Genomic DNA, 26,935 nt, shown 5'->3' on the forward strand with positions numbered 1-26,935 from the left:
CCCTATTTCTATACATGAGGGGGAAAAGTGGAAAAGCTCTCAATAAAATGCAGTTCAGTACAACAGCACCGCTAACTATGAGCTCAATGCCAAACATAGAATTGAATGAACACCTCTATTACCGTGACTAAAAGAAAACCTGAGTATTATAGGCAGCAGAAAAGTAAACTTTATGGCAGAACAGCTGCATTGGATAGTATTAGATTGTGCAGGGGCACCTAATAAAGTGGCCACTGAGTGTATATGTAGCTTATTTTCTGTCTCTTTCCCCTTGTTAGTCATGTTTTACGCTGTGCCTTTACCACTCTCACCCTCACAGAAAACCAAATGTCCACGTTAGAAAGATTTTGGCAGAGGCATTTTGCTTGCAACCACTCATATCTCAGTACAGGTGAATGAGGTAATTGAAGTCCCCTGTTTTCAATCAGTCTCAAGTGATCTCAAGTGATCTGCTCTTCATACAGGATCTACCTGCTTTGTGTTTTGAGGAACCATCCCTGGCTACCGAGCCACGCCTCAGCCTGTAATATGGTGGCATCCATAAAATCCAAGACTGTGCAGCACGACTTTATGCTGAAGGAACTTGGGAGACACTTCAAATAGCATATTTTTTATGGTGAAAATTATACTTTTAGTATGTAAAATGTTGCGTGTACAATTATGTTACTATCCATACTTTCCATATTTCTAAATACACTTATAGAAGGCCTATAACTCCATTAGATATAAGCACAGCTGAAGTACAGCTAAACATGCCTTTATGGTTTTATGGATTCAATTTAACATTATTCTGTACTAAATAAACTTTTAGACTATAATTAAATTGAGTAAAATCAATTTGGATGTTTCATAATTAAGAGTACTTGTTATAAAGCTGTGATGCAAAATATGATGAGGCATAATATGGAGGTATTTGCATATATATGGGGAAAACCATGTGATGCATGCAACTTGATGCAATGCTCACTCGAATATCTTGGTATAATGTGGCATTTTTATGCTATTTACTTATCTATGCTCTTTTCCCCAGACACCCAGTCCTGCTGTATCTGTGCTCTAGCAGAAAATGTTTGTGCTGTTAGAAGACACACCTGTACACATCCCCAGCAACTGAACACTGCCAGGCACTTGGACGATGTCAGTGCAGAAATTACAGTCCACTTTGAGTCTTTTTGGAAAGTTCCTCACTCAAGTTGTGCAAAAACTTTAATCCAAGCCGCTCAGTGCCATCTCAAAGGGCCATCTCTGGCTAACGAAAGAAAGCAGATGCAGAAGAGTGTTATATGTGTCCTTTTGATTCTGCATCACCCATCTGTGTCACCCTTGATCTCTGGTCCAGTCACCACGTTATGTTCAACCTGGGAATGACTTTACACTTTCTACTGGACTGCTATATGCTATGGCTGCTATGCTGGTATGCAAATGTTTGGCATTCAGTGGTTGCTGCACCGGAGAAAATATTCCAAGTGTATATGGAAAAACCTTGAACCATTTGAAAATCTCCAACTGATAATACAACTAACATGGTGGCTTTGCTCACTTTGAAGATTATACTCCCCTTGAGGAAGACTTCACTGATGACCAGCGGAAGATCTGCAGTCTGAGTTCAGCTGATAAGGATGTGTGCTCTCTCCCCATCATGAGAGGTGCCTCGCTCATTTGCAGATGCTCGCCATTAAAGATGTGAAATCAACGGATGACATCAACTGTGCCTAAAACACCGCCTGTCAATACTGCACATCATCTTCGGAGAGAGTCGCCTTCAGCCACAGAGCCCTGACAGCGTACCATTTCTGTTCTCCGTGCTGATGACGATTGTACTTTCAGGCGCTGTAGATATGTTAACACCTTTTTGAAACTGATACTGATTGTGTTCAGTGCTTAATTGTTGTTACTGCCAGTTACATCACTCCATGTGCCAGAGGACTCAGCGACCACCTGGGGCAAGCTTGTCTCAAGGAAGCATTTCGGCAACACCTGGCTGTGTACGAGCAGAGAAAACTAAGTTGCCTTAGTCCTGGACTCGCACTTCAAAGTTACACGGTGCAGTGAAACAGGGGAGGAGCACTCTGTAAGCAGGGGTAGAAAAAAAATCTTGGTACTTAATTCATCACAACAGAGGATATCCCACCCTCTGTTCCAGGTGTTCAGAAATGTCCAACAGACATGCTGGTTGGTTTCATGGACCAGCCATGCACATCCCATGCAGATGTTAAAACCGAGGAGCACCACATCTGCCACCATTCACCAATCTGTTATTCTGAAAGGCACAAAACAATAAATTCCCCACAAACTTGCATAACACTTACATGATACGTCACCCCCAGCACATGCAAAGCATCTCTTTAACACTGAAGGCCACCTGATCTGGCCAGACCACTGCTAACTGTCCAATGACCTTTTGGAAACGTTCACGTCCTCAAAACTGAACCTGAAAACAGCCTGTCAATGCACAAATGTAAACTGTCACCTGAATAATGCCGACATATTTTGAGAGAGTTATCTCTTATTTGAGTACCATTAAAAAACTAAATGAGACCAGTGGCATTTGGAAATAGCAGCAGCCAAAGGCATAAATCATTTGGCTGAAAACGTCTCAAATGCTTACATTTAAAATAGTAAATAAATTTAGAGTAGTTTCAAAATGATCCCAGGTATAATCAAATAGGCCTTTGAAATGGCCATTTCCCATGAATTATTGCATTTTGCTAATTAACAGTAATCAGGATACATAAAGTACTATATCAGCACAGGTCTGTATATATCAAAACGATGATGCAAGGACTTTTTTCTTTGAATAAATGGTGCCACTGGGTTTGTCTATGTTAAGATGGTGGCTTCAAAAACCCATGTGTGCATAGCTGGCAACAGGCTGGTTTAGTATTAACTACAATATAAATAATTGATGGAAGAAAAAACAGACATTTTCAATGAATGACAAAATGTGTGTTGTTAAAAGAACTAGATTGTTATGCTGTTGCCATTTATGGTGGAGTGATATCCCACTTTCATTCTAGTCACAATCACTGCATCACCGTGAACTGAAGTAAATGCTTTTCCCCCAGAAAGCAGGCGGGCTGTCTACACTAAAAGCATTTTCACGCTGCAGACCAATCTGCAGCACTATTGGCCCGACCAAGGTCATTTCTGTTCAAACAGCACAGACCAAGATGATGTAGTGAACCGACATCCCTAGGTATGGTACATGCCATTTGAGTTTGGTCGTATTAGGTGGTGTAAACTACCTCTGGGCTTCAGCATCCACAATTTTATGGTTCTAGACATTACAGCTGAACACGCTGTTTTTGAGGTGTGAAAGAGCTCGTAGGTTCCTGAAATGTGCAGCTATCTCCTCGGCCCTCATCACCCCCAGATGTCCTGCAAGTAGCGCTTCTCCTCTTTTAACTCTGCCAGTTTCTTCATGGCATCCAGTTGGTCCAGCTGAAGCTCGGCTCTGATCATCTCCACCAGGGCATCGTTCACGTCCTTAGCCATGTTCTTTGCATCCCTGGAAAGGGAAAGAATTTGGACGAGATGAGGAACTAGGCTGATATCATCAATAAAAACATTTCTCAGACAGTGCTAGATGTGTGTGTGTGAGCGCCGCTGGCAAACCAGTGTTTTGAAAAACCGGTGAGTTCTTCCACCAAGTAACTGTGCTATAGTGTACAAGGCCGAGTTATGTCAGTCTAACGGTCAAAACTTATTCTGTGATTCTGCAGAAGGCAAATGTTACTCTGAACCATCAGTCTTGTTAAAGCACATTTTATTTGCATGCATTAAGTTGCTCTGCCTTTCAATAGTTTCTCATGTTTATATTGAATTATTTTAAGATGTGTTGGTGTATGCCAGGTGTCAATATGCTATGAAATGACGGGTAAAACTGAGTAAACATTTCATATTTTTAAGCCAAATTCTTCTAATGTCTAATTCTAATTTTTTTTAATGCACAATAAATCTTGAAAACATGCCTTCAGCTGCGCTGCACACTGCTGAGGCAACAGCAGCCTAGAGGTTAGACAGGTGGGCTCGAGACCGGAAACTTACTGGTTCAAATCCCTGACCCAGCTGGAAAAACACGGGAGGAGAGAGTATTAAGAAAGGCTCTCCTCTCCCTCAAAATTTTGCTCTTGAGGCACTAAACCTCAAGCTGCTCTAGTGGAGCAACTTTCCCAGAGTAAAGGTTAAAATAAAAAAGGGATAAAGTTATTGCTACCGTTATCCCGCCAACAACATCAAAGTCGGTCTTACCCACAGACGTAGAGGCAGCCGCTCTCTTTCAGCAGGATGTCGGTGATGTGTTGCCTGTTAAGCAGCAGGTTGTGCTGGACATATCTGGGTGCTGCTGGGGAGGTGGTCTCTTCCTCCTGTTTGTCTCTGGAGAAACACACCTTCAGGTGGCTCAGGGTACCGCTGGACACAAAGCCCTCCAGCTCCTCTCTGGAACAGGGAAAAGGTACAGCATGTAGAGTCACATCCTCTTCAGGAAATGTTCTTTATGAATCAAATTTCTCACAAGAAATTTCTTCTTATTCCTGTGATCATGGACTGTTTGCTCGAGTTTTTCCCAAAAGTAGAAACAGAGGAGTTGGAATTCTCTTGATGACGTGGACGTCTTGGAAATTATCATTTGAAAGTGAATATGAAACCAAATTTGTCGGCATAATGAAAACACCCTGCATGATTTTACTGAGAGATACAGGGATATTTCTTGTTTTAGGGCAGGCCCCCATAGACAACTAGCAGATGTACAAACTTTTTTATAATAGGCTATTTAATGCTGCCTTCTTAACTTTTTCTGTGTTTCACTACAGGGTTAATAATCCTTTTTTAAGTCTTCAAACGGCTTTGCATATTGAAAGTGTATCCTTTCTCATCCAGCACTCGCCTAAAAATTTTAAAGATAGCCTCAATCACCTCACAGTGTATATTACTGCAGAAATATTTCCTTAAAAAAAGGACAACAAATATAAAAGACTCGTCAAGCTCGATAAAACTGGGCACTGATGGGTAAAAGGTCTAAGCAAAACTGCACCAGCTAACCAATTTGTCTTGTTTAACACGAGAGAAGTGCGGAAAAAAAAAAATATGGATTTCATAAGCAAGGTCGAGTCACTGTTACAAGCATCTTTTTACAATCAATCCTCCTAGCCTTGCAGTTGGATGTAACCTCGCTCCCTGCTGGGGCTCTCGCTTGCCAAGTGCTTCTCCTGCCTCAGTGTTTTTACAGGGCTTGTGGTGGTATTGGAAAGGGGGGAGGTAGGGCAGCAGAGAGGAAGATAGTGAGGCAGTGAGGTTTACTGTGGCTCAGAGCATCTTGTTTAAAGTTAAGCAGCTGGAGTGAGCAAAAGCACACACGGGCGCAGCCACATTACACACACATACGAGCCGCAGCTCAGAGATCATGGGTGAAGGTCCTCGCCTGGGGAGTCTGTGTCTTGCAGTAACCACCAAACTAAAACAAGGAATTTTTCAATAATACACAGACACCATGGTAGGAATACTAAAGGGAGACACCAGCTCTGTTGTCTTTGTTCACTCACTTTTGTTTAGGTGAAATGCCCAGAATTGTTGCCACTGCTGCAGCGTTCACCCGCTAATCGCTGCACGCAGAGACGACTCGTTACAACAAGTCTGATATTTCTGACCGACTTCTCTGATTAGTCAGTCTGTTTGAAAGTGAGAGCAACAACAAGAGTTACAAGGGAAAGGACAGTTGAATCAGACGTCTGTTTGTTTTGGTCGACATCTGAATCGGAGTCTCATCGCAGATCGACAGCCCTGTCAGAAGCAACTGGTGCTTGAGAAATCGTAGCTGGATTTCCTGGAAACGCAGCAGCTGAGGGGGTTTGCGGGCCAAACCTCCCAGACACCCTGGTGTGTTTATACAGAAAACAGCCAGTGGCAATATCCTTGACCCTAACAAGAACCCGGCAGTCCTTTCCAGCCACGTTTCCCTTGTAGCATGAAATGTCATTCCTTAAATAGGCGGAAAGTCTGAGAGAGGGAGAGGATGAGTGCAGCAGAGGGGAGAAGGCAGAATTTAACGTCTGGTTTGATCTGTCGGTCAGATTGACATCAGCCTCTCACACGGATGGTAAGTGCAGGGGCTGATTGGCCCTGATGGCAGGCGATGTTTGTTTTGGTGGGGAAACACTCAGAACAAAATTGGAGGGCAGGTCACACTTCATCTCAAGATCTTGCAGAATTTAGAGATCAAAATCCAGATATACTATATTTATCCACGTTCAAATTTTTATAGCTTTATTTTTTAGAACACTGGGACAGTGAAAACTGCAAAAACTGCACTAAGCAGGTTTCTGTATCCCCTAAAAACACCAGACATATATCATTACTCTGAGATAAATTCTACAGAGATCAACCCAGTTGAGCCTTCCAGCTGCAGGTGTGTTCTTCCAGTTCTGGTTACCTATTTAAATTGAGCACAACTCCTCACGGCTGACTCATAAAACACCGACTTAATCACTTTGGTCAACACTGTAGGGGTGTACATCAGAGAAACCCATGCTGTGCACAAACAACGCCCGCTACCTGACTGTGAGTTGGTATTTAACCAAGGGATAGAGGAAACAAAGGGGAACAAACAAGAACCTCTGTGATCTGTTCTTTTGTGATTAAGGATGCTAATCCATTCACACCGCTTAATCCTGCGACACAACTTGATTGGTGTTCCGGTCTTGAGTGCATGCTTTCCGTTGATTCTAGCGGGAGCCAATCAATTAGCATCTAGTCGGGAGTGAGTTGAGCGCGAGGAAACTCTGAACACATAAATGATGCACTCACGGGGTGAAGTTGGGTGACGCCTCTATATTAAAACTCAAGAGATCAATTCAGAGACTGTAATGTTCAGTACAACTTAACGGCCTGCAAAATGCTTTCCATGGTAACATGTAACAATATGATGCAACAGAAGACATTATCATGTTAATAAAAGTCCTAAAACACTTTATAAAGGCAGGAAATTAAGTCAGAATATGATACGACAAGGTAGATAATGATCACAAGAAACGTATTAAAGAGATGATTATGCCACCAACCGATACAATTGTTATTTCTCCCGTGTTTTTACATCTCTAGATCAGTGGTCTAACCTCACCGTCCACATTTCCTTTAGAAATTAGGAAACAATCCACAAATAGGCTTAACCTAAGAGTCAATCAATTTTATTTTGCAAAAAGAAACCTTCAGTAAACAATATGTTTGTGTACTGTTGAAACAAACAAAATAAATATATAAATAAATAACAGGAAATTGCAATTAGTATCTAAAGCCAAATGGAATAAAAGTCTTTGTAATAGCAACAACAAATTAATTAAGGGATTTTTTAAAAACAATAATACATTAATATGCCTAATAACAACAAGAGGACAATACAATATTTAGTTCCAACCGCTCCTCCTTTGCTGAGGAGAGAAAGTGTTTTCTTGATGTAATATAAGCAAAACAAAGGTGAATATATTCAGTCTCATACTACATCTGGGCATGTTATGGACCTTGCTGGATTCCCTTCTGTCTCTGAGGTTAGTCTCACACGCCGCTGTGGGAAACGCTAGTTAAAAGCATGATATCTGTGGGTCCACAAACCCAACAGCTGAAAACCGCTGCTCTAGACACACAATACAAAACACCTAACAAGAAACCGCATCTAAATATCGCCCACTTGCTCAAGGCGAGAATACATTTGCGTGCTTGTGTTGAGCATTGAACCAAAAAACTCCAGGTATGAAAGAACAGTGTTGCCGCCACATGAAGCCACGAACCCAAGTCACAACTGCCTTCCAACATCATAAGACTCTGCTGTCCCTGACGATTTAATCACTCATACAGCACAAGCAACATCCAGCCTTGACTAAATTGCTTTAGCATAAACATGTACTTCCCATAAATCCTGCATCCTTGAACCAAGTGTTTCCGTATTAATATTGTGTCCGCTGTGACAATGCAGGACAATAAGGGAGGAAAACTTATTATCCCTCCTAACTGAGAGATGTTCATTATGCAAGGTCACGGGAATCAATATTTAGAATGAGCATTGCCAAGGTGAGGGTGGGTTGTGAGGGGGGGGTTTGGAAAGCAGCATCACAACAGGTTGAGGCGTGCATGTAGATTATGAATGTACAGAGCAAAAGCGCGAAAAGAAAGCCGAAATCCAACTCACCTAAACAGGTAGTCTCTGTCTTTGTGGCGGCAACCGAAGAACAACCAGGTCTCGCCAAACGCCGCCTCGGGGTTCGTCTGCCTCTCCTTCTCTCTGAAAGGCAAATAAAGGATCTCAGCGGTCAATCAATACCAACAGACACCCACACCAGACGGGGGAGAGCATCCTTCCTCGCAGATGAGGTTGAAGAGGAGCGGGAACGCCAATAAACTACTGTCTGCAATGACAGGACACCGGGCGCCACGACTGCCATGCGCGTGCTGCCGAGAGGACATTTTCCGTATTATTAAATCATACACAAACCACAGGACACACCACATCACTATATACACATGCTGAAAATGAATATAGAGCTTGTGCCCAATGTCTGCATGTGTGTGTGTGTGTGCGTGTGTGTGTGTCTATACGCTAGTGTGTGTATGTCCGATGATGCCTTTGTGCAAAACCGCTGCTGCAAAACCAATTCCTCCTGTGGCCTGTGAGTTTGGCAAAGCTCCCAGAATCCTTTGCAAGTAATGGCAGCATAATGGCACAAAGCTCTGAGGTTGCCGCTATCTGTGCTGCACACCTGCTGCGAAGGTGACAGCTCTCCCCCTGATAACAACAGTTGACCCCCAACCTTTCATGATGCCATCAGTCAGCTGACCCTCTAAAGAACAAAGCATTATCCGTTATTCCCATGTGGTGCGCGGGAGAGGGGGATGAGAAGAGAGAGGGGCGCTGAAGAGACTGCCCAGGACAAGGGGCTGGGGATTACTACACAGAGACATTGAGCCCAGGCCCTTTGTGCTGCGCTGCTGCTCTCTGAGGATAAGGTGCCCTAGCCTCTGCTATTCATCTACAGAATGATCACACTTTTTTTTTTTTTTTTTCCCCGGCACATATTCCCCTTTGTCACCGAAATAAAATGGCAGCCAACTATCACCCTTGATGGAGCTGCGCAGTGCATAAAAAAACAGCTGTTCATAAACAAATAATTCGCATTATGTTTGACAAATTGACAGAAAACAAAGTGAGTGCAGGAGTCTAATTGCTCCACACACAGAGCAAAGCCTTGCCCTGCTTAATTTAACGAGAAGGTGACCAGTTAATGGAAACGCTTCGCAGAATAATTTTGTGTTTTGTTTTAGCATTGTGTTGGTGAACAGGGGTCCGGTCGGGGGGGGGCTGAGCTGAGCTGCTCCGAACGCTCAGATCCCAGCCATTAGCATCCTGGACGAGATTCCTCTGATCTGCAAACAGCCTCAAGTAAACTCATTTTAGTGAGCTCGTCTCTCTTCTCTCGCCGCCTGCTGCCCTAAAGGGATCAATACCAATATGAAAAACCTGGATTCCATTCTGAGTAGACCACACCAGCGGCTTTCCCTGAATACAAATCACATCACATCACATGCCCACACTAAAACAGCCTGCAATGCCGTCCCAGAGGGAGAGCAGCATCTGCAGCGCACTCCATTTGGGGTCGAAATCAGGGGCGGTTGCCTTTCAGCACCATTCAGATGAACAGCGGGTGGGGGAAACGGCGATGGAAGCCGAGGTGAAGACTTGGTAAACATTGCAATTATCTCATATCTTCTGTCTGTGTTCAGTGGTGGGAACGTTATTTGCAGCTCAGTGTGAGCGGCGTTTAGAGTCTTTCTAGGCAACAAAAACAAAAGAAAAAAAAAAAGAAAGAAAAAAAAAGTAAAGGAAAAAAGCCTCGCATATGACAACAACTCCAGGCTTAATCACTGACTTTACAGTGCAGGATGATTATTTCCATATACATTCTACATGATGAATTCAAAATGTATTCAGCAGGATATAAGGTCACACTGACAAGCAAAGCACTATAATTATAATCAGCTGTCTGGTTCGACTGATAAATGGAAACTTCATGTTTGTTTGCACACACACACACACACACACACACACACACACACACACACACACAAAACAATCACATAAACAGCAATGTGAATTTTTCAAAATATACCTAAGGGCATGCCAAAGTAAATCAGTGAAAAGTTTTAACAAATTAGAAGCTTGTTTGGTCTGGTAAAAAAAAAATAATAATATCCCTTTAACTCTTTATGCTGAAGCCCAAAAAGAGATGTTTACCCCATATGGGTCCTAGAAAATCTCATTCTCCATTACTCATCCTTACAGAGATCACAGTAATCAATACCAGACTACCCTGGGGTCTTCTTAAAATCTCCTGGTACCACCAAGTGAGGCTATGACCTTTACAAGGCTCTCTTCTTCCACTTGTTACCACTGGTACAACCCCGTACAAAGTACTTTTGAAAACAGCCATCGATTGACAGAGGAGGGTGGTGGGGGTGGAAGATGCGGAGGGGAGAGGATCGAAGTGTCCCCATGTTGTTTTGCTGCTAACAGGAGCCGGCTCGGGCCTTCAGGCAGATATAGCGTCCCGCTGACAAAATGGTGATTGTTATCTCCTATCAGAGCGCGGTATCAACGGCACGGGCTTTGTTTGGAATCTCAAGTTGGATGCCGCACAATGCCGCGCACCATGACAGGTTTTCACAATCCTACAGCACAATGCACACCTGGCAGGAGAGGAAGACAGAGGGGGAGGGAGGGGGGGAGAGGAGAGGAGACGAAGCAGCCAAGGAGACAAGGCGAGCTGATGGATTGTTTCACATGGCTTCATCCTCCAACAGTGAAGAGCCCTCTCAGAAGCAAAACAAAAAAAAAAATATTAAAAACAAAGTATATATAAAAACAAAAAAAAATAAGAAAAAAAAAAACATCACATGCAACACCGAACTCTCTCAAGGACACGTTTGTTGAGGGTTGCAGTTGCTATAGTCCGAAACAAGGCATTCTGCAATAAATTAATGCCTGAATAATTTCCCTCCACTGACAAGCGGGTCTACAAGGACAGGCCACCTGGAAAACACTTCAGTATGAAATATGGTGTCTTAGATTTAGACAGCAATATTTGAGCAGCACTGCGAGGATCAAAGTAAGAATGATATGCCCGTATCGCTGTCCCTTACACCAGAGCAGCGTCCCTCTGGCGCAACCTTGATCATCTGGCGGAGTCTGTGTCTGCGAGTGGTGTGACCGGGTCAGCCCCCGTAATGTCAGCGATCGTCAGTGCTCTCGCGTCCCACAGGCACAAGCACCTCTCACCCCAGATAACCATTCATCAACTTCTGTCGCGCTCGTCGCGGGGCAGCCGGCTCCGAGTGCGCCGCACACAATTCCGCGGCCGCGATCACTTTACCGTGCGCCGTGTCACCTCTGAGCACAATCGCCTCGGACGTCGCATGCCACAACAGAGCAGACGTCCGGGGGATTCAGAGACAACCAGAGTTGACTGGGACACAACCTCATTTATACAAAGCCACCCAAGAGTCAGACGTGTCACTCTGACTAAAAAGGCTCAGGCCACCTTCTGACAAGTAATGGCGGCTATCGGGCCGCTTCGCCAAGCAGGCGTCAGCCCGGGGAGAGGAGCGCCCGTCACATTTAATCGCGGTGACATCTTCTTGCAATCTTGACTCGGCCGTCATTGCAGGGCCTTTGGAAAATGAAACAAAAAGCTCCAATTTGCCACCCGCTGCCAACGTGATCTAAATCCAGAGTTTTACAGGTGGGCAAAGTTAAGAAATGCCGAAGAAGAAATAAGGTTGAGCAAACAGTCAATATCCCCGCTGCGCCTCCTCAGCAATTACCATCAATGATTTACATCAACAATATGGCCACCACCTACTGAACTCTTTACAATCACATCAATAACCCCCCAGGCTCTCATTTGACTTGCGGTTGTTCATTACAGACTGAGTCATAAACGTGTGCACTGCAGAGGGCCTGATTTATCCCTGTCGAGACAGGGGCCGCATCTGAAATAATCCGTGACGTGATCGCGGGCGCCCTGACCAGATTAACTATCCCCCCGACGCGATGTGCACAGCATCTACTATTATTTGCCTTTAAATGAGGTCTCCTTTAATTGTCTGTGCAGATTACTCACAATATGCATAGATGATCTGCACTTAACATCACTTGAGCCTTGTGAATATTCATTACTGGATTTGGGATTTTGACCGGAATAATCTGCGTCTGAAGCAGAGCGCCGCACTTCTTTACGGCCGCTGTGTGACGCTTCTTTGAACTTTTAACTGGCTCACTTGTGTGTCGTATTGTGTGGCGCTGGCTGAACCGCGTATTGAGCTGGTTGGTCATTAAAGGAAAATGACACATTAGTCCACTGTGTGGCTTTGCAGAGGGATTAAGTGATCCTGCATAATGAGCAGTCTGTAAACGCCGCGTTACATTCATTTCGAGTATCATCCTATCCATATGCTGGTTGCGAGTTTAAGAAATTTGCTTTGTTCCATTGTGCTGTTTGATTCAAGTCCACAACAAAACACTGAGATTAAGGCTGAACAATTAATCAAAACATTATTGAAATCGCAATATGGCCAAGTGCAACATCCAAATCACTGGGGCTGCAACATTTTGATAAAAGGTGAAATGTGGGGCAAAATAATAAAATAATAAATGAAGTACTGTGGCGCTACAGAGATGCCCTAGGTGGCTTATAAATCATATTCTCCAAACTTGGGAAAACATGTTTGTTTAGTATAAGAAAGCAGCAAAAATCACATCATCTTCTATTGTTTAAATTGTTCATATAGTATTTTTCTACATTCCTTGTTTATAATGTTTATATTGCTTTTTGGTACTTATTATCTGTTTATACTGTTTATAGTGTAAATTATGCTTCATATCTTGCTATCCACTTTGCTGCTGTAATACATGAAATTTACCCACTGTGGGACTAATAAAGGAATATCTTATCTTATCTTATCTTATCATCAATATCATCTTCTGTGAAAATGAAAGTGATGATGCACAAATTCCAAATAAATCAAAGAGTCATACCAAAATTGCCATATCTGTCAAAAAAACTGCAATATGATATTTTTTAATCATACTGTTGTGCCCTAAATGAGATCACGCTCCATATTGTGAGGTGCAGGGTCATATTGTCATGCTGTACCTTTGCTGGAGGAAGCCGATGAACGGGGCGACCCCTGTGCCAGGCCCGACCATTATGAAGGGCACCGAGGGGTCTGAGGGAGGTCGGAAGGTGCAGTTGGGTCGCAAACTCACATGGATCTAGAGTCAGAGATCATGAGAAAGCATCCGCGTTAATGAGAGCAATTACAAAAATGGTGAGAAGCCACCTGATACCAATCAATCAATTAATCGATCTGCTTAGTATTCCGGAGCGTACTAATGTTGAGACCCACAAGCTGTAATCAATGGAGTCTGTGGCAAACGGGGTTACTTTGTTTTATTTATTTATTTATTTATTTTTAGCTGCACAGTCCAATTCTGGACCTTTTCCAGTTTTCAGTGTTGGAAAAATGCCTGGCATCACCCAGTAGTTGAGGCGGCTTCCCGTACACCCCTGTGAGATTCTGACAATAACAAATCACCATTCATTTTCAATGCATTATGGGTCAAAAAAAAAAAAAAATCTATAAATTCCTCTTTGCTTATCAATAAGCGCAGGAGCAGCAAGTGTCCTGTGAGCAGCAGACGGTTGTCTCGCAGGCTCTGCCAACAGGGGCTGCGTTTGAATCGTTTAACATCTTTCTTTACCCACTTAATTCAACGGTCAATGAAAGAAAAGATGTAAATTTATTTAAAGCCACAAGAGCTAGTCTCTCTTGGTAATTTAATTGATAATGGCGGGACTTGTGGCTGATTCGGTGCGGGGCTGTCTGTGCTTTGTTTAGTTCAAGAATTGAGTAGGTTTCGACCCCATTAACATCTGCCTCTCTTTTTTAACGTAAAAATGAGTGATGCTAATACTAGAGAGGTCAGTTGGCTTTGGGGGTCTAAGAGGGGTAACTGAACGGCGCAAACATAATTAGAAATAGTACATCCACTTTAAACATGTAGTTTGGTGCCCTTTTCTAGCGTATAGTGGAAGCGGACCGAATCCCAAATGTCCAGACCTCTCCAGCCTCTCTACCTCTGGGATGGTGACACAGCACTTTAATGATTTTCGCCTCGCTCACACTCTCCCTCTCTCGCGCTGAAGTACCTCTTTAACTTTCATTTTTGAAGGAGAACGGGCAGTCCACTGCTCTTGGCATTTTTTTTATTGAAACAGTGGGAAGACTAGGAGGAGGGCCGAGTATAAGAGACACCAGAGAGAAGACTCTAGCTGGATTACAGCCTCGCCAACAGGGGTACATGATTTTATCCTCTGTGGCGGGGGTCTTACACCATCTGAAACACTTGTACTTACAAATTTGAATGTTTGGAAATACATTAAAGCAAGACGCGGTGCATTAAGTCCACAAGTTGGCAAATTTCAGATTCAGTTCCGCCTGTTCCAGTATCCTCATTACCTTTGGCAGAGCTTGGCTGCCGGAGGACTCAGCCTTCCCAGGGTAAACCAGGATGGGATTGATGAGGTCAGATAGCCAACCAGTGCAAAGGCCCTGCCTCCCCGCAGGTCGCCCAGAGCATGCTGGGAACTCTACCACATTGAAGACAAAATGCAGCTTCCCTGGGAGCCTGAGACTGGAGCTGCAGGGAGGGGAGGTGAGAGACAGAGAGGTTGAGAGGAAGGTAAAGAGAGACAGAGAGGGGGAAAAAATGTGTGTGTGTGTTTGTGTGTGTGTGTGTGTGTGTGCGTGTTTGTGTGTAAGGCATACAGACAGACAGAGTGACAAACAGAGGGAGACAGACCCAGAGATGAAGTAGAAAATAGAGTGAAATACAGAGCGAAGCAAAGGGAAAAGAAAAGGGTATAGTGAGACAGAAGAATTGTGGAGGATAAATTCTCTTGCTTAGACAACGACACAACAACAACAGCTTCACACTGAGCCTTATATAAAAAAAAAGCCCTGTCCAACAACAGATTGTCAAAGTAACAAAGATACATAAGCACCTGATTCAACACTGATAACCAATACAGAAATGATGAGTACTAAATCATAATCTGCACAGTTAAGGCCCATGTAATGAATCCTGCTGCATTTCAGATTAAACTTGGCCTGAATGATGATTAAAAAACATCATGTTGTGATTATTTTGATAGATATTACAATTGTGCTGATTCAGGATTTCAGCGGGAATTAAAAGTTTTGCATAATTTTCACTGATAACATTAAAATGATGATCATGAGGATGATGTGACTTTTGCTGGCACCGTACCAAACAAACCACAATGCTCCATTAATAACGGTATTTTGTCATCACATATTTTACCTTTATCAAAAAAGCACAGCTCCAGTGATTTGGACATTTCACTTTGTACACGTTGCGTTGTCTTAATAATATTGTGATTAATTGTACCGCCCTTGATGAATGTACTACATCGAGTTAAAACAACTGCCTCTTGCTTCAGTCTCCCTGCTCTCCTCTCCAAGTCTTCAGTGCTAGAGAAAGCACTCTCACGCTCTCTCATCCTTCACTCTCCGGTTCCTGTGGGCCACTGGGGGCCTCTATTGACCACAGCATCAATAATGCAGGCCTCTAATGTCTCTGCACCATCTGATAAACTGCAGCCACCATCTCCTCTGTTCTTTCTCTGTCTCTCTATGTCCCCGCACACATGAACGCCCACACACGCAGATAAGTGATGGACTAATGAGAGGAAGTTGGGAAGTTTTGACATTGGTTTAGATGCTGCTACTCCACATCAGCTTTGAAGCAAAGCTAATGGCCACTGGCTTAATAGTAAGAATGAATCAATAATTGGCTAAGGGTAGCAAAATAAGGAGGAACATTTGGGCCAATTCAAAATGAGCAGGACTAAAGCTAAAGGCTGGAGTCCATTAATGTGTACAGGGCTTTATGCAGCACAAAACTGAAGTTATATTCTCTCTCAACTTTTGTCAGCTTACCTGGCTGCTGAGTAAGGCCTGGGCTGCAGTTTCGGCAAATGCTCTGAAAGACAAGCACAAGTGTCAGTCACCCTGTCTCGGTAAGATTTGGTTGCGTCAGACATCAATGACAGAGAGGAGACAGACTGACAAAAAAAAAAAAAAAAAAAAAAAATGTGGAAGTCATCGTGGTCTATTGAGATGTCCTACCTACCAATCTATCCTCAGTAACCCCCACACAGGTTACAGTCTTGTTTCTAGGACACACTTCTATATTTATGAAATTACACACTCAGGGTTATGGAATCCCAAGTGTCCAGATGTGGAGCCAGTAGGAAACAGATTGCTTATGCGGACCTTATTTCAATGCCAGCCATGAAGGTGCCCTCTTTTGGGTGATATAAGCGTATATTGCATCCGTGAGGAGGCTTCAATAAAATTGGGAAAAGTTGTAAGACCTGAAGAGAACTTCTGCTTTTTCCCCCCCGTAGCAACAGGATTTGCCATTCGCTACACTACGACCACCACTGCTAAATCTAGGCCAAGTGAGTGATTGAGAATTGGATCACTTTTTGCAACGTGCTCGCAATGTACTTCATTTGTTATTATTATCCCAATGATAAATTAACCTGAAAAAGTAAAGCTGCGCCATATGTACCAGCTGAGCCTTGACAAAAACACATTTTCTCTGGTAAGTCCTCGGAAAGACAAACAGCTGGACTAAATGAGCTCTTCCCTCCTTTTTCTGGCTTTCTTGGACATCTAAACAGCTGAGGGTGTTAGGGAGACAGCTTACCGCTTTGACATATGAAGCCGATGTTCCATCTCTTTGTGCTGAAAATTTTAAACGAAATGGTGATGCATGATGCACTTAGACTGAGTCTGAAAGAGGATTTTTAACAAAAGAATACGCCTGGCGAGGAAAGGCACAGCCAGCAGATATTACACTGCATTTTTAACCAGCAGTCTAAAATGCATCTCTCTCTGCTTTGCATTATCTAATAAAGGGTGAAAATGCAAGAATAAAACCTTAAAAAAAATTATAAAATAGCTTCAGGCATAGTGTAAGTAAGCCCTCTAACTTTATTTAGAGTGTGGGGGATCTTTACTCTGAGAAACAAGTTCCAGGCTCAAAATGTGATAAGAAAAGGCAGCCAGTAAATGTTAGACTTCTATTATAAACATTATGCTTGTATGTATGTGTAATTAATTTTATGTTATTTCTAAATAAATCCTAAGAAATAATTTGGCCTACACTGCAACTAAATGGAAATGAATATTTTATAAAAACAATGTTTTGTTGTAACCCACGCAAGGGCAAAATCTTTTGGGACACAACTACTTTAAAAACAACTTAGCACCATATGACAAACCCTGCAATCCTTTGCTGCAGTGCCCAGTACAAATTCACACACCTCCCCTTCAAGTGATGTATCATGCCTGTTAACAATATCATCTACCTGTCTTTGCAGCTGCACCACACCCGAACTGCTGCCTTTCTATCACACAGTGACAGCAAGTGTCCGAAACAGAGGACAATCAATCCATCATGTCACATCACTGCTCTATGATGATAGTGTTGGTTGATACAAAGGATATATCACTTTTAAACCGCTCAGCGCACAGATCCTTCACGCTACAAATGGCTTAAGGATAAAGCTTAAAAAATGTATTTAAAAAAGCCATTTAGTGTGCTGGATGCCCGTGCACAGGATTGGTCTCTGTTTCTAACAATACAGTCCCAGGGTTCCCACTATTTTTTTGAATAATTATGATTTTCAGGGGATCATCGATCAAACTGCACAAGAACGTAATCTATTCTATCTCAAAAGTCCCTCTGCACTGCACTGCAATTTGCATGCAGAGGTACAATTTAAGAGAAGAAATGATATAGCAATGGGGTTGCACATAAAAGTTATACTGCCTAAGATGTATGGATAGTTTCTTTGACCACAGCTGAAATTATGCAGGTTGTCAGCATTAAGGCATTAAAGAGAATTCTCACTGGGAGTTTTTTTTTCCAACAGCCTAAATTGCAAGTGACTTCTGAGTGATGTATCTGGAGGCTTCTGATTCTCCAAGGACAACCGTGGTATTTGATGGCATTTTATTCCTTTAAGAGTATAAAACGTACAACTTTCAAGGTTTTCCAGGAGGTCTTGATAAGTCCCAGCCTCACGGGATAGACACTCACTTTGTTTGCGTCCACAGGTCACAATCAAGTTGGAAAAAAAAAAAAAAAAAAAAAAAAACACACACACACACACAAGCTTCCCATGGTATAATATTATTTGAGCCCACGGGTAGAATAAATTGAAAACAATGCCCATGCACAGGATTGAGCTCCCTAGTGTTATGACCCCCAACTTTTCAGCCAGTACACTATATGAAACAATGGACCATATAACAAGGGAGCTGACTCCAGGAAGTGGGTATCTTTCTCAATTTATGCCCGACGTCTACTTTTATACCCAGCCGGCACATGGCCAAAGGCATCTGGACATGGGCACATATCTCCTCATTATTTACAGTTAGGGGATAACAGCATAAGCTCTGATCAGCAAACACCTCCCCTTCAGTCAGGTTAATGAAGCAGGACGCCGCAATAATGCAGTAATGTACGTTATCAGTGCCACACTGAGTCAGGGCTGACCATTAACCTCTGCTCCTGGCTGACCCTGCGTGCTCATGTCCTTGTGAAACTAAGCCGCTAAGCAATGAATGGCCCCCTGTCCCCCGCACAACAGCTGTTGCCCTGAAGGGCCTCCAGCACCGCATTTTTCACTAGGGCATGAGCGCCCTGATTGCCAATTTCTGCATCAGTTCACTACTGAAAAAGGTGCTGTGGTTGGCAAGTGGGCCAAAAATAACTGACATTGGGTAGGCCAAGAGCTGTGACACAGCTGTTTTAGAGGACAACGCAACTTGTATGTAAAGCTGTGGCCAACTAATTTCACTGTCTGGTAGGTTTCAGTCAAACCTTATTAGATCCATACTGAATGACCAGCCAGCTATCTAATGAGCTGATAGAAAATGTTGTTTTTCCAGCAACAGTTGGTTCAGAGGAGAGATAGTATAGATGGCCGATGTCATTAGTGGGGAAATATCATAAATAAATGGAGCAAATATTCTTTGACTTGCAGTTAAAATAAAGCCATCATTTTCACAGGAATTAAACACAAAAACTGTATAGAGGCAATATGGAACTCCAAAAGTGACACAGTCCAATCAGTCTCTCTCCTTTGGGGAACTCTAGGATGTACACTGTTGGAACATTTCGTGTAATTAAGTGCTATTACATTAAGCTTGGAGACCAAGCACAGGAGCCTTGCTTTACTGGGGCTATAGTGACCCCTAATGGATGTAAACACACTGGACATACAAACGTGCCTGGAAACCTTTTGCACATACCTGAAGAGCACTTGAAATAAACCAAGGTCATTTCAAAAGTGTAGTGAACTGATAGGCTCAGTTATTAAACTGAAAGTTTTTGCTTGCTGATCTAACAGGAAAAAGGCATTTAAATCCAATTCCATGTCAATCACTATAATCACCTACATGCCTCAGGCAGCTTGAGAGCCTTCATGAGATTAGCTATGTATTCTGATTATAAATAATAATGATACTAGTAATAATAAACAATCAAAAACAATGAAAAATGTAAAACTTTGCCTATGGTATGCAGCATGTGCCAATCAAGAGGCTTTATCACTATAATGACTTCCAAAATACTTTAGGAGGCATACATTCCCCACAGCACCAGGATGTTATATTGTTTTTCAGGTGTTGCTAATTCACTGAGTAGCAGATAATGAAATGAGCAGCAGATAAAGTCTAAGCATAACTCCATAATGGAAAATCTATTCAAATACAATGTGACTCAAAGACTAAATTAACCACGAAAAAGGGATTATATGATGGTCTTCAGTGTGGTTTGAGCCCTCACATTGCTTCTTATTGTGATTAGGGTCTGTGACCAAGATGTTTTTGGGCTGACTGACAGAGAGAATGTGGCATTCTGACCTAAGAGCAGGCTGAGAGGAGGGGAGCAAGACGGAAAAGCGGTGAGCAGCTCCAAAACACTGAGGCTCGGGTCTCTCACATAGAGGTTGTAATCCGCAGCGCCTTGTTTACTGCACAGCTCCTGTAGTCTCCTCTTCTGCTTGGTGTCTCCTGTACACTCCACCAGCGCTCTGAGAAATGCCTGCCAGACAGAAATATAATGAGAGTCACTTGTAGAGTCACTTATACCTGTTTTGAACCTCAGTTAACAGCCAGAAATATCTTTTTCTGCTGTTCTCACAATTCAAGATCTCATTCGTCTCCTACTGACGTTACCGTTTTCCTGCTTTTTGTGTTCTTCACAACATCCTTACAACAGTAAAACGAAAAGGTAATGAATAGATTTATCACATTTTCACACCATACTGCAAAGCAAACTTCAGTGCACCATGGCACACACGGCATATCATCAATAACGTTCATGTTGCTCCACCCCAGCGTGCTGAAAAAGTGCTTTGTAAGATTTCAAGCTAACTAAGCACCTCGCTGCAGGAAGTCTGGACTCGGTGCCACTCGGTTTTGCCAAGTGCCAGGTTTTGAAACCCGCCCAGGCATCTTTGATAGATGCAATGCACTTGAAAGAGCTCCATCCTCATAAAACTGGATGCTTTACTGCTAATTGTTTTGTGCTGAAATGTTACAAATCATATTTAAGTGTTTTTTTATTCTACAGAGAAAATAGCAGAGTGCCAGGAGACAATATTTTGTATTAAACTTATTAATTCACATTTAAACAATCGATGCAATCCATTTATATACAGATGTAGATGTTTGTCTCAGCAGGAAGTATAAACCATGCTGTTCCAACTATTCTAAGTTTCATGAATTTATGTATATTTTTAGTAGGATGAGGCATGTAAATCAAAGTATTAAAACAAGTGTACAGAAAACATCACTGAAAGGAAGTTCTTCATAAAGATTTTACCTAATTACTGACGACCACTGCAAATTTCGTTTGCAGTAGCAATCAGAACTAAAATATTTTGTCATGCCAAACTGATTATTTCTAGTTGAGTGCAGGTATGTGAGGATTAAAGCCACATTGTTGTAGCTTGTAATGGCAAAATTATGACTGTCATCTTCCAATCCATGCTGAATAGCCCCCACCTCTGCATTTTCGATCTGGCACTGTTTAACCTTTGTTAGTGTCAAATAAAAGTCTCTGGATAGCCTCAGCCAGAACAAATAAACAGTCTTGCCTTGGGTGAGCCAGCCTGAGCTGAGTATATCTTGCTGTATTTCATTCTCTCATGCATATTGGATGTGTTGTTTGTTAAGCTGCGGAGATAATTGTCTCTCGCTTTCCACAGGATCATAGGGATTTAAAATTGCAGGCATTGTAATTATTTCAGTAAAACAGGATAATGGTTCGGATTAAACAGACAGGTGTTGGGCAAGAATCTTCCAGCTTTCACATAATATCTTCATGCCGAGTTGTGATATAGTCAGTGAATGTATGGGCGAAAGCTTGACCTGCAAAAACAGGACATGCCTACAGAAACAGTGTGGGAAACTGGCTGTAGTTGTTACAATTAGGATATGACTACAGAGCAAATAAGGAAAGTGGATTCAAAAATGGAAAATAAAATTATGGCACAGTATCAGGGGAGGACTAATTCTCTCTCTGAGATGATTTTTTAAACTAAATATAATAATTTATCACACTGACAAAATAAGATCTTGTCAGTAATCAGTACTTGCTTGCCTGGGCCCTAGACGTTTAGCTGATATAAAACATATCAGACTGAGAGACTTTGCTTTGCCCCTGGGGCTTCAGAGCTTCAACTGGCATTAGCTGAAGCTAGGGAAGAAAAAGTTTTTTTTTTTTTATACATCAATTATAATTTAAAATAAAATCTCAAACTTGGCCAGTCTCTACAAAAAATACCTCCTCTGAGCGTGAAGATAATTCCCTGCATTTTGCAACTCAAATTTCATCTTCCAGCATGATCAAAACTAGAAGGGGTTACCTTGACAACCTCTTTATATGCATTTGCGGCATGAGTTAACTCTTATGTTTCTTTTGTTATGTTTTTAACCGTTTTTCTAAAAAGAAAGAAAAACAAACACAAACAACATTAAAATAAAGAGTTATCAGATTGATGCCATACTTTCCACAATTAACAAATTGTCTGCCTGTTGTCATTCACTCCTCTGTTTTGTATATTAAACAACTGATGCAGCTCACGCCAGCAGGAAATTAATGTTCTTCATTATGATTTGGATATAATGTATTGAATAAATAATGAGTTTAACTTGGAAAATGAAAACCAGGAGGCGGACATAATATTCTAAACAAATAATGAGTTTAACTTGGAAAGTGGAAATTAGAAACAGGACAGTTTTGAACAAATAATGAAATTATATGGGAAATGGAAACAGAAATGGAAACAGGCCACTTTTGAAATGGATTACATTCTAAAATGATAATATAAATAGACTGAGCTTTAACTTTTTGAACAAATAAGGAACTTAAATGAGGTTTAAAATTGAGCAATCAGTTCTATTGTTATTATTATTGTTTTTATCATTATTCTAATTACTATAAATAATAATTAGCACAGTGGTCATAATGGAAACGTGGTAAAGTTTACTCACCCAGTGAGACAAAAATTAGCCAACAAGCTCCATCATTAGATGGCACTGTTACTATAATATGTTCAGCAGTGTTGAAAAGTTGTCAAAGCAAATGGCAGACAAATCAATTTAACTGGAATTAAATCGGCTAGCAGCTGCGGACAATTCCTGCATCCCCAGCTGTCAATTAGGGAGGCGCAGCTCTAGACTGCAGCTATTTGCCATTTCCATACACCAAACGAGGCTTTGAATCTCCATTACCACAGACGGCCAGGCAGGCTTAATCTTCTTTTCACCCTAGGACCCAAATTGGGCAAATTCAGTCTCTCCTGAGCTCATTAAAACACACTATGGTTGGACTCATGTGACTCGGCATGGGTCCTGACAGAAACACTTCCACTGCCCTGAAACAGTGCTGCCTTAGACCATTTTATTATCATTACGCTTGATCAGTAAGTAAATCAATTAAATACATTATACCCCTCCCCAGTCTCTGACAGCAGAAATAAAGGAAGCATTCTCAAATTCAAGCAAGCATGTCATTCAAACGAATTCTTCCCTCTGACTCTCCCTAAACACAAGAGTGAATATGACGCCATGTGGAAAAAGTTGCTGAGGCAATTTACAAAGCCAGTAGTTTTTATTGTGCTGTATAGAAAAGCTGGCAAATACCTTCTTAGGCACACTCCTGATCTCTAGACACCATGTGAGCAGGTACTCCAGAGTCCCATTCTGAGAAATATAGGCTGGCACCTGGGCACCTGAAACCACATTTCCAAATGACCATAACACGATGAATATGAGTGTTATAAACCTAAGACTATTCACAAAATGCAAACAACAGGTATACAGTGGACCATTTTTTCAGCAATAAATATTATATGTTCTAGCATTCCAAAACATTCTTGCAAAATGTTCCTTTCAAAGCAAATACACTGGGACATCATTACTAGAAGTTTCCCTTGGTTGCATTTGTTTCTTACCTTTTTTCTTGGTGTCCTTGCGTAGAGATACATGGACACAGTGGTGTCTCTGGTCCTGGAGGCCCAATCTGTGGAGCATCTCGTCCACCTCAGTGTCCCTATTTGGGCAGAGGACATCAAACGAATCTCCCGGCAGATAGGTCATCGTCGGATGGGCCTTAGAATGAAACAAGGAATATCTAAATAACAAGCACAAAGCTCACTTTTCAGTGTTATTTGTTCCCGACTGCAATCCACTGGGTAACGGGAAGGAACAAGATGTAAGACATGGCTCAGATGGATTGCTGAGGATAGTCACAATTCACACTGCAGGCTAACTGTGAGCCTGCTGTTATAGGAGTCATCATTTAGAAAAATGGTAGCGATGAACATTATATTGTCAAGCTTACGGAGATGTCCAGCTCGAGCAGAAGAGCTGTCTTCACCGAATCTCCTCTGGTCAGCTGAACTGCCCTGGATACGGCCACTTCACAGAGACCCTCTTTATTCAATGGTGCATTAATCTGACAAAGAAAAGATATATGGCCTGTAAATGGGGGACAAAGGAGTGAGGTAATAACCCAGACTTATAGGGGCCAATTATTCAAAAACGAGGAGAGATAGACATGGTTGGACAGATTATGGGACTGAAACTGAGTGTTTCCTTCATCATCTGCAGCAGCATTCCTCACCTCCTCTATGCTCTCCTCCTGAAGTGAGACATCGAGGAATGGAGGAGGAAGAGCGGGAACATTGAGAGAGGATTCAGAAAGCTGTGGCAGAGAGCATGTCAGTGATGCTTCCAGCACAGCATGGGAAACGGCATTCCCTGTCTGTGTGTTCGCTGCTATTGTGGGAAGACTGGCAGTGCCACCTGTTTGGGTGACCAACGCAGGACTCTCTGCAGGAGGAGCCGTTCTGGCGTCAGAAATGGTAGTCTGTGTAACAGAAGCTGAGGATGAAGCAGCAAATGCTGATTTAAAGTCAGTATCTACAGATACTCCAGCTGAGTCACTCTTTTGGTTGTCAGTGAGACTTAGGAGGTTTATTTTGACGTCTGAGGGTGAATCTGGAGATTCTCTCGCTAAATCCGTCTGGTGACCTTCCCTATCAGAGGCCATGTTTGATAAGGCTGCTTTGATTGCTTCCCACAGTCCTTCAAGCCAGGGGTCCACAACTAGCTCCAGCCTAGAGACAAAGAATAAAGTCCACAAGATGATAAAGACAGGAAGGCCAGACAAAACCGCTCATTTGTTACATCTCAGCAAGAGAAACAGAGCTTTGCAGGTAAGTTAAAAGGGTGAAATGGTGAAAATCTGTGAACTATACTGAACTTGCAGACAATGCTTGTGGCTGTTTTAGAACTTACCCCACACCATCATCTGCATGTCCTGTGGCGTAAAATTGTTTGGCTCCGAGTTCCTGGAGACGACAGTCAATTGTCTTCCCACAGTTGCAAAAATTTGCATAATTTGTATCTCCTAAAGCTAGAGCGTGGAGAGGAAAACAGATGTTTGAGATTTCTCAGATCAGCAGCTGTTCACAAAGTAAACACTAAGAAGTGCTCTACATCATCCACATAACAAATGAGCTCTATAAGTAAGGTTTGTTTCAGGGGTGGGTGATACAGCCCTAAAATATCACTATATTTAAGGGTATTTCTGCAATAAAGATGTTCTTGAGGATATGCGCTTTCAGCTTTCAGCCATGTTTGATGTTGCTGTGCATAATGGTATAATATCATTACATCAACAAGTTGAATATTGTCATCATATATACTGTCATCAGAGTAATACATTATGGCACACCCCTTGTATGTTTCATGGACTGATGACCAACATAGTAAGAAATATGTTACACTTGCATTAGCAAAAAGAACCTTCATGCTGTAATTTACCTAAAAGTGCATAGCAAAGGTGCTTATAATGATCAGACGGGAGGGTCTTCTTCTTGATTCTCTTTACAAATTTGAGAGCATTGTCTGGCGGCTCCCCGTCTCCAGTAGTAGACACAATAAACACAACCGGGGCGTTCTCCCTCTCCAAATTGTACTGAAACCAGTGATATCATTAATCAGCAAGTGATGTTTCCAAAATTCATAACTCACACAAAATCTACATTATGTAGATTATACACACTGATCAGATAGCATCTTTATTAAGATGCTATTAGCATATTATTGTGTGTCAGCATGGCAGCTTCACAAGAGGGTCTTAGATAGCTTTTTTTCCCATAAGTCAAGTTTTTATCATTTTAATCCACAGTGTGCTGGCTACCTTCTCTGTCTGGTCCAGGCAGCTAAGGTCCGCGAGCAGCCCGTGCTCCCCTGCCTCTTCAGCGATGCCCTCTGCTATGGACTGGGCCTGTCCCTTCTGAGAACCATACAGAACCAAGAACCGAGGCTTCACTTCACAGGGCATTCTGGAGAATGGAGGAATGCAACAGAATAAATTCACACATTTGCAAGCCATAATCACACAGATCCCCTAGACAACTTGTCTACAGTGAGGTAAATGGCTGTGTGGTAGATGAGCTGTGGATTGAAGCTTGTGGAGTTCAAGACAAATTTTCCCAACTTATGCACAATTACTGAGACACTAAGAAATTTTAGCAAAGTGTGTGTGTGTGTGTGTGTGTGTGTGTGTGTGTGTGTGTGTGTGTGTGTGTGTAAGCTCAGTAACAGATACTGTCAGAGTATGGGGTGCAAACTAACCTGCGAGGCATATAACCAAAATATGAAGCCATAGCTGAAGCTGAAGCAAGCTGGTGAGGTTAAGGCAGCCGACCTGTGCGTCTTACCTGGACACTGCGGGCTTACAAAGTGACAGACAGGCGGCCGAAAACCACTCTTTATAACAACAACTTTCAACCCTCTCCACACTGACAACACAAAGCAGCCGGACATTGCGTCAGTTTTGACGTTCACAGCTTACATGAGTGCACGTGGACTCCGGCATGTTACCTCCCATACTGAATCACTTCATACAAATATATAAATGTTTATTAGTAAGCTTGCATGCTTTTACAAATAAAGAAACGACAATTACCACTGAGGAACTCTGCTGTGACAAGTCAACGTGTGCACTGGTTTACAAACAGCTGATCCCCGAGGCTTCAACACTGGTTATAGATAAAACCAATTAACTGACCTATTGAGCATAATTAATCAAGTGAAAATGCAAATACACGCGCTATGTGAAAGTATAATTGTTGTACCTTCTCAGATCGGCTGTATCTTGTCACCGACTCCAGTCTCCCTTATGGAATTTCTTTATCGGCGATAGTCGCGC

General features: G+C 42.3%; 1 protein-coding gene across 5 annotated transcripts; it reads right to left on the reverse strand.

Moving 5' to 3' along the window:
* Positions 1-149: 149 nt before the first annotated feature.
* Positions 150-26,915, reverse strand: mtrr (5-methyltetrahydrofolate-homocysteine methyltransferase reductase). 5 transcript variants are annotated; one of them, XM_030079050.1, is made up of 16 exons: positions 26,693-26,832; positions 26,359-26,458; positions 25,922-26,066; positions 25,543-25,696; positions 25,015-25,132; positions 24,338-24,833; positions 24,056-24,169; positions 23,667-23,823; positions 23,356-23,444; positions 20,068-20,248; positions 16,066-16,108; positions 14,563-14,743; positions 13,197-13,315; positions 8,180-8,272; positions 4,252-4,440; positions 150-3,508 (listed from the first exon to the last, which is right to left on the reverse strand). In XM_030079050.1, exons 2-16 carry the CDS (start codon positions 26,388-26,390, stop codon positions 3,364-3,366), a joined length of 2,256 nt encoding a protein of 751 aa, XP_029934910.1. In that variant the 5' UTR covers positions 26,391-26,458; positions 26,693-26,832; the 3' UTR covers positions 150-3,363. The 5 variants fall into 5 exon arrangements, with proteins under 5 accessions (XP_029934910.1, XP_029934911.1, XP_029934913.1 ...); XM_030079051.1 differs by lacking the exons at positions 26,359-26,458; positions 26,693-26,832 and adding an exon at positions 26,862-26,915; XM_030079053.1 differs by lacking the exon at positions 26,359-26,458.
* Positions 26,916-26,935: the final 20 nt, after the last annotated feature.

This window comes from Myripristis murdjan, chromosome 20 (genome assembly GCF_902150065.1).
Source record: "Myripristis murdjan chromosome 20, fMyrMur1.1, whole genome shotgun sequence".
Classification (NCBI taxonomy): domain Eukaryota; kingdom Metazoa; phylum Chordata; class Actinopteri; order Holocentriformes; family Holocentridae; genus Myripristis; species Myripristis murdjan.